The sequence below is a fragment of the Sander lucioperca genome, chromosome 2 (genome assembly GCF_008315115.2).
Source record: "Sander lucioperca isolate FBNREF2018 chromosome 2, SLUC_FBN_1.2, whole genome shotgun sequence".
Taxonomy (NCBI): domain Eukaryota; kingdom Metazoa; phylum Chordata; class Actinopteri; order Perciformes; family Percidae; genus Sander; species Sander lucioperca.
This window is the reverse complement of record NC_050174.1, coordinates 11,328,148-11,336,611: the sequence shown is the minus strand read 5'-3', so window position 1 is coordinate 11,336,611 and position 8,464 is coordinate 11,328,148. Positions and strand designations below refer to the sequence as shown.

Genomic DNA, 8,464 nt, shown 5'->3' with positions numbered 1-8,464 from the left:
ATTTAATGCTATGCCTATTAATAATTTTCTTTATTGGTCCATTATTTTCTGGATCTCAAAAGTGTGAAAAAATAGGACTTCTACATATTATGTCCAAAACCCAAAATTATTAAATATATATGACAAAGAAAATCAGCAAATGTTGAAGTTAAAGCTGGAATCTGGCGGTTTTACTTTAAGAAAAAAAAAAAATATATATATATTTATTATTAAAGTTGACTGTCCGTTCTCGATTCGTCTTCTGTCGGTCGACGAACCAATCTCGTTACATTGTGGAAACCTGACTTTATTTAACTGGTAGGTATTAATCTTTTATGGTTACTGGATGTAGTATTGTATTTCTAAAAGTAGGGCGTCAACTTTCTGTGTGTGTCAATTCAGTGATTTTTTTTCTTGCATAATAAAAACGAGGCACTATTAATGAATATTATGTAAGGCAGACTGTTCTGTGTTGGTCGGGGAGGCATTGAAAATGTAAAAAAAATCTCTGTACAAACAATAGCATTTGTCCCTGAAATAAATAAATATATATATATATATATATATATATATATATATATATATATATATATATATATATATATATATATATATATATATATATATATATATATATATATATTAAAAAAAAAACAAAAAAACAAAAAAAAAAAACGAGGCACTAGTTCAATATTGTTCACTTAAGTCCATGGTCACAGACTATCGTGAATTTAAGACTTTGAACTTATCTTTGTAATATGTAGCACCCAATACCAGTGCTCTTCATTTCAGAAAGCCGATCCAGTCTGTCATGTTATAGCTGCAGGTGATTAGATCCATGGTGAACCATGGGTTAGGTTTTATAAAGAAATGATACTATCAACAACGTGTGTGTGTGTGTGTTTTCCGGTTTCTTCTCTTGGCTTCTTGTGATTGGCTTATCAGCCTGTGATGACCTCACAACTAAGGTTCTGATTGGTCAACAGCTTGCAATCAGGTAGTAGAAGCACAAGCAAGACGAGCTTGCAGTATACCTTACAGATACTTTCCCTTCATTCATCGGTAAGTTGAGTATAACATCCCTTTATCGATATGAATTTGAACGTAAATTGTCACTAAGCAGGAAGTTTGTCTCGAAAAACAATCCACGTTGTGAAATAGCTATTGTCCGTATTATTGAGAAAGTCGGTCGCTTACGTGCACTTTGCTCTTCCAGTTTTCAGTGAAACGTAATAACGTGTTCCTGGCTATATCTTATTGACCCACGCACAATACAGCTCTTTCCTTAAAAACAACTCATTTTTTAATTCAGTATGGAGAGTAAATCATGGGACTCACCACAGAAAGAGCAGTGAAAATGAATTTCATTCAGGAGGCCACTATGTTTGTGCGTCACATTCATGGTCACATTATCCTATTATCAGCCTGATAGGGAACACATTAACACAGCTATTGGACACTTGAAGTAGATGGACAAGACTAGGCAGCTTTTAGAGAGGTTGAAAAGAATTTAATTTAGTTCTTTTGGTTTTAATAATGAGGTTGGTCAGAGATGGTTCTGTTTGTGGAGCTTTTATGTTTTGTGCACTCTACATTTAGTTATACAGCGCCTACATGAGATGATCAGTCCGACCCTAAAACACTGTTGGGGGGGACTGACTTTCTTTTTTTTAAAGTTCTTTTCTCGTTAGGCTTACATCTCTCCCATCTTGATTATGTATTTTCATTGTGAATTATTTGATAAAGCATGGAGATAATCTTTAAAAACGGCACTTCCCAGAGATGTTTGTAGGATATTGGCATTCACAGCTTCCCTTGCACCCGCTCTTAAGGAGCTGCTCCTGAAGTCTGATTAGAACCAAGCCTTCTCAAGGTTTATTTGCAAACATGATAGTGTTGTAAAAGGTCATTATTTTCATAGTTATCTCCTTCGATTCATGTATGGACTGCTAGGGAATGTATTTATATTTATATACTCTATGCTTGTGTGCCTACTTGTGTCCCGTCAGGTGTGTTTCTTCTCCATACAGTAGTATATTGTCCATCATGGAGCCACCTCTGTTTCCCCGTGAGTCTGGGCAGTTCATAGCAGAGCGGAGTCAGGATGTGTTTGTGGAGGAGGAAGGAGTGCAAAAGGTGGCAGAGATGCTCTACAACATCCGACACAGTGACGATCTGACCGCCAGTGGTTGGAAGAAGGCAAATCCATTGGCTCCAGCGCCCACCTCTGACCAGGGGAGTCTGTCTACAGCCACCCAGAGAAATAGATTATTAGTATACATGAGAAGTACATAAAAAATGTGTTCAGTGGCAACAGCAATAATGGATTGCTAAGGTGACAGCCATAACTACAACAGAAATCTGCCAGTCTGCCTGCCATAAATCATTTTGTGACTTTGTGGGAAAAATCCCACCGGGTAAAGGCATTCTTCTCACTGTTAGTCTCGTTTGCTGTTACAGGTCAGTTATAATCATCAGATGGAAAATCAAACAGTTTCAGAAACATTTAAAAGTTCCTCGTAGCTACGTTAATGAAAACTGGCAACGAAATAATGAAAAGCACATATATAGAAAATAATGTCGTCACAGCTTAGAAGTGAATTATTACTGCTGTTTACTCGGACATCAGGAATATAATTCAAGATCAAGATTAACTTTATTGTCCCACATCGTGGGGAATTTGTCTTGGGCACTTAACCCATGCTGCAGCCATAGTAAAAACAAACAAACACAGACAGCATGTACAAACAACAGATACTGTACAATACCATACCACAGACCGTACTATGGTCCTGATGGTGTATAAAACCCAACATGGTGTTATGCGATGCATTAGTTAAACATTACTCAAAATAAATTAAAAAAAGAGAGATTACAAGTACAACAATTACAGGTTCAGTTTCATGCAGGCCTGTTCTGCCTTTTACTTGCAGCTATTTGGGAGCTTAATAGACACTGGGATAAATGAGCTTTTGAAACGATTAAGTCTGCAGCGAGGAACTCTAAACCTCCTACCGGAGGGCAGCAGCTCATATTCTGCGTGCAGAACGTGAGACGTGTCTCTAACAATTCTATTTGCTTGTCGCAAAGAAGCCTGTTCATAAATACTTTGCATGGATAAGTGCTCTTTAACACCAATGATCTTCCATGCAGTATGAATCAATCGTAACTAGTGAATTGAATGTTTCTACCTTCAGCACCCTCTGAGCCCACACAGCTACAGTACATCCCATGGTGGAACACTGAGAAATGTATCTCCGCTAAATGAAGGCTTCAAAGTGGAGAAACCTTTAGAAGTGTCAGTTTTTTCAGCCTTTTTTTCTGCTCTCTTAATAATTATGGAGTTTTTCTACATTGCAGGCCTTAAACTGGGTGTTTGTGGTCGACACCATGAACTTCTCCTTTTGGCCAGATGAAGAAACTCAGCAGTGTGAGGTGACCTATAAAGGAACCACGTACACAGGCTACATGACCCTTTGTGCTGCCATCACCAGGGCCATGGAGGAAGGTGAGAGCACGTAAAAAAGATGAATTTAGTTTTTTGCTGGGTTAAATTGGTGTTATAACAAAAAATAATTTGGTTTAAAAATAACACATATTCTTTTGTTTAGTAGTATTTTAGACATTTTTCCAATATTTATCATACTTACACAGAAAATAAACCAGATTGTACTAAATAAAATCAAGCTGGGTCATAGAAATGTCAGAATTATGAAGAAAAGTTAAGGCCATGCTGTAACATTGTTACATGACATGTTTGCCTTTTTTATAGATTGATTTATCCTTTTTGTTAGCAGCTTCATCTCTGGAGAGAAAGGTGTATAATCCAGCCCCTTTTTAGGTCTCTTTTGTTCCTCTTTTCTGTGTTCTTTTTGTTGTGCACTGCTATTACCAATTATTGTGTATGTGCCCTTTTCTTGAACTTGGACTGCTGGGAAATTGCTTGTAGCTCTGCATGTGCCTGTGCAACTTTCATAATTAGCGTGAATGACTCCGGATATGAATCTATTATGTCTCGTATGGAATAGTGCTCTCAATGTGTGGTCGCTGTGGCCTTTATAATTATAAGAGAGTCTCTCAGAAAAGCTCAGGTAGCTTTCCTCCAGAGTGTGATTCTCAAGGGTAGACAGTGCGACATCAGAACAAATTATGTCTTTGGAGCCTCTGAGGAGAATTGGCAGCTGTGGAGTTATATTCCTGTTATTATAGCACGCCATAGCTTTATAACTTAGTAGCTTACGTGTCCTCTTTCTCTCCAGTAGTTCCTGTCTAAAGATAAATCCACCTAGTTGCTCCTACACTCCACAGGCAGTGGTGGAAAGTAACTAAGTACATTTACTTGAGTACACATTTGAGGTACATGTTATGCTACTTTATACTACACCGCTACATTTCAAAAGGAGATATTGTACTTTTTACTCCACTCCATTTACCTGTAGGTACTAGTCAATTTGGAGATTAAGATTTTTGCATAAGAAAACATTTGATACGCTTGTATGATATGATGTAGTACTGTAATCTACCTGGTACTATATAAAGTATCCAAAATTGGTTTATCATTGACAAACTACAACATTAAAATGCTCTTACATGTATTAGTTAATGATAAAAATGGAATAATAGAATATATAATTATAATATAACACTCTCAAAGGTGCGAGTCTGCATAATAAGTACTTTTACTTTTGATATTTTAAGTACATTTAGCTCATATCACTTCTGATCTTTTACTGAAATACATTTTTGAACACAGTTTTCAAAACTCTACACACTTACCCCATGGCTTTAACCACAACCTGCACAACACTGTGGATTTACACCACTTTGTTCAAATGCTAACACACTGCTGTCAAAACTGTTAACTGCACATTCAAAACAGAATGGATTTCAGTCACTGCTGATTGCAATTTCAGCTGAAAGCCTAAGCAGGTGTCTTGTTTTAGACATTTTAGTGAACATGTACTCTATATATATATATATATATATATAAAAAGCGCTTTCCCTATATATATATATATATATATATATATATATATATATATATATATATAGGGAAAGCGCTTTTTTTTTTTTAAATAAACACCAAGTAAGAATGAAACAGTTATACACAACAGGTAAAAGAGCAAAGATACTAATTTGTCCAGGTAAGATGTCAAGGTTACATACACAGCTATAAAAAACATGAAAACCAATACCTTTACTACTGTAAAACTGTGCACTTACTGTTTTTCACAAAGTAACGGAGGTGGAAGCAATGGAAACACTACACTCATTTGTATTTATAGATGATGCAGGTGCATGGAAAGAGAGGACATCCAATGTCATGATGAAAACGTGTGGCCTGATGCTGGAGAGAGGCAGGATTAATCACACAATTCTTTGTTACTATTACGTACCTTTAGTTTGTAACTTTTTTTCCCATTAATTATGTAAATTACTACAGATAAAATAAATATATATATATATATATATATATATATATATATATATATATATATATATATATCTTTTGAAGCAAAATGCTGATTTTCATTCCTTCTTGTTTACTTAAAAAACTGGTATGTTATAAAATAAGAAATTTCATGTGAAAGAATTTTACTCTTCTTTAAAGAAAATATTGATTTGTGTGAAGTCACTAAAAATGAGTTTCTAATTTCTGTATTGGTGTTTGATTTAGTCTCAGTGTGTTCTGAGTGACAGTGTGTTATCTAGATGAGGATTGTTCAAAGTGTTTCGCTGCACTGAGCCTTTTTTGAGACGTGTAAATAAAGGATCTGAATACTTCTTCCACCACTGTCCACAGGTATACCCATCACTGATCCGAAGTACTTCTCTCAGATGAGTGTGGAGGAGTTGGGACACGTCCTTCGATCAGACAATGAAACACCCATGCCCATGCTTCCAGAGCGTCACCAGGTTCTAACTTATCATGTTAATGTCCCATATCCATGATACTATGGATGTAACAATCCTCAACATCCGCAAGTTGCTTTAATGATTTTACATTTGTATCACGATAATACAGTTGTGCCTCATGTTTTCACTTTATGTTTAAAACTTAACAAAAGTGTAGTATTTGAAACTCCTGAATGCAAAGTTGGCTTGAACCCCAGGAGACAGCATTCTCAGCACTTATGTAGCACAAAACAAAAGCAGTGCTTTTCAATCTGAAAGATAAACAGAAGTGCCAGAAAAACAGGATGTATCATCTCATCTTTCATGTCTATAGACTCTGAACAAAGAAGGTACACTGGATAGAAAACTAGTGTTTTATTACTTCCCTGTACATAGCACATTACGTATCTGAGATTTTATTGTTTCTGTGTTTTTGTCTTTCTTTGTGATATTTACACAAGTGAAAATAATTCATGAAACTCCAACCATTTTCCTTGACAGATTAGAATTTAATAGATGTTACCGTCTTTTCATATTAACTAAGAAAAACTGATTTTAACTCTCATAATTATTCTCTGTCAGTGTTACATCATTAGCTAAACTGTATTCCCTTTATGAAAAGTGGGAAATTAAACTATTAAATTTGAAAACATCACATGCTGAATCTTTCTAATAAGGTGCTAACTGAAGGCGGCCGCGTGCTGCAGGAACACGGCGGAAGCTTCCGGAGTTTTATCAGCCGAGCTGGGAACGACGCTCGGAAGATGGTGGAACTCGTCGTGGAGAAGATCCCTTCCTACAGGGACGAAGCAACATATGAGGTTAGATTAGAGAGGGCTTAGGTTGTGGACTATTTCGTGTTTGGGAAATTGTGGATAAAAGTTCATTTTCCACAAAGCATCTATACATTTTTTTTTATATTTTTACTACTCTCCAAGCTTACAGACAGGACATGACAATAATTAACTACGTCTCAGATACAAAAATAATCATCATTTCTGGTTGGATAGGTGTCTATTTAACATCAAATTGTAACTTCCACATTTGGAAAAAAAATAACTATGAGGCAATTTATCTTTTTAATTTTACAGAGTCAATGTAGCTTGCTTTAGTTTTTCTGGAAAATGCATTGTATGTACAATGAGTGTAAGAGATAAATGTATGCAGTCTGAGAACTTAAGATGGATTGTGACGTGAGAGTTCCATCTCCTGGCCAAAGACAGTGTGACAATAATGCTCTGTTCATATTATACAATGGGTGAGGGAGCAAATGATACTCATTTCACATACATTGTTGCCATGATACTGTCTTTGTGTAAGAATATCTGTCTTGAGCTGCCCCACTGTTTGTTTTAGGGGAAGAGGATCTCATTCTACAAGCGAGCGCAGATCCTGGTGGCAGATTTTTGGGGCGTCATGGAGGCCAGAGGAGAGGGTGACATCATTGACATGGACTGGCTCACCATGTTTGCAGACTACAGGGTCCCCCAGGCTCTCGTCTACCTCGGAGCACTACGATACTCTGACGCACTGATGCAGGCGCTGAACAATGGTGAGACAGGAGTATACGTGTGCATGTGTTTCTCTGGTCATAAAGTCATTATCATTTAGAAGCAGTAAGGTATAATCTCTCTCTGTGTGTTATGTGTTTGTCTCCTATTTCTCTCAGGCGAGCTGCTGAGTTCAGGAGACAGGAGAGAGGTTGAGATCCGAGGTGGTTCGATTTGGTCAGTGGAGCTGATCAAAGACCACCTTTGCAAGCTGGTGCAGGAGAGAGACGGACAGACCTGCACCGTCAACTCGGCAGTCATCGACTTCTACCTGTGGCCTTATGCCAAGCAGCACCACAAAGAGATGGCCCACATTCCCATACACCACACACGCTGTATTTACTACTGACGAGCTGGCTGGCAGCATTACATACAGTAGGCAGCACTTCTCAGTGTGCAGCCTTGGCATCGGTGCCTTTCCCTGGGATAAAGCCAACCATGTCTCAGTGCCAGATATATGTACAAATGAGCTTCTCTTTAGCTGTAATGGAAACAGGTGTCAAGCTTGTTGGTCTATGTGGGTAGCAGCACTGTTGTCCATTCGCAGTCAATTAAAATGTTTACTGTTGTTGATATGGAACATTTTCTAACAAACATCTCGCTGTAATGAAGAGCAGGTGATAATATGCTGTATGTGAGCATACAATGATTGAATGATGTGAACATACACATTAACAACTGAAAATAAAAAATAAAATATTTTGATTAGATATTGTGAAGTTGCTTCTTTTAGAGGAATGTTGCAACAGATTAATTTCCTAAAGCAGGAAAAAATGTCTGCAGGGAAAATCCTAAAGGAAGGAAGGTCTTTTTAATGTTTGAAAAGATTTATAATGTGGATAAATTCAATGTTATTAAATAAGAAAGAAACTATTTGTGTGAGAAGCACGTAGCATGGATGGCTACTTTATCAAAAGTGGTTGAAAATTATGTTAATATGAACTTTAAAAACTCAAAGTATGTGATGGCATATATTGTTTGTGTGGAGAAAGAAGAGAGGAAATGGAAGAAAGGGCAGTAGAAGAAGCAGCGGTCTCAAA

The 8,464-nt window shown here is 36.9% G+C and overlaps 1 protein-coding gene across 3 annotated transcripts; it reads left to right on the top strand.

Annotated features, from left to right (window-relative positions):
* Positions 1-938: 938 nt before the first annotated feature.
* On the top strand, positions 939-8,134 carry c2h9orf64 (chromosome 2 C9orf64 homolog). 3 transcript variants are annotated; one of them, XM_031308905.1, is made up of 7 exons: positions 939-1,041; positions 1,989-2,214; positions 3,340-3,487; positions 5,783-5,895; positions 6,552-6,695; positions 7,231-7,426; positions 7,544-8,134. In XM_031308905.1, exons 2-7 carry the CDS (start codon positions 2,026-2,028, stop codon positions 7,771-7,773), a joined length of 1,020 nt encoding a protein of 339 aa, XP_031164765.1. In that variant the 5' UTR covers positions 939-1,041; positions 1,989-2,025; the 3' UTR covers positions 7,774-8,134. The 3 variants fall into 3 exon arrangements, with proteins under 3 accessions (XP_031164765.1, XP_031164766.1, XP_031164767.1); XM_031308906.2 differs by having other exon boundaries at positions 943-1,041; positions 2,010-2,214; XM_031308907.2 differs by having other exon boundaries at positions 956-1,041; positions 2,013-2,214.
* Positions 8,135-8,464: the final 330 nt, after the last annotated feature.

Excerpts from the sequence above, each read along its gene's own strand:
- c2h9orf64 (XM_031308905.1), top strand. The coding sequence starts at position 2,026 with ATGGAGCCACCTCTGTTTCCCCGTGAGTCTGGGCAGTTCATAGCAGAG. Across the intron at positions 6,696-7,230 it reads GGGACGAAGCAACATATGAG|GGGAAGAGGATCTCATTCTA; the intron begins GTTAGATTAGAG and ends TGTTTGTTTTAG. Across the intron at positions 7,427-7,543 it reads GATGCAGGCGCTGAACAATG|GCGAGCTGCTGAGTTCAGGA; the intron begins GTGAGACAGGAG and ends TATTTCTCTCAG.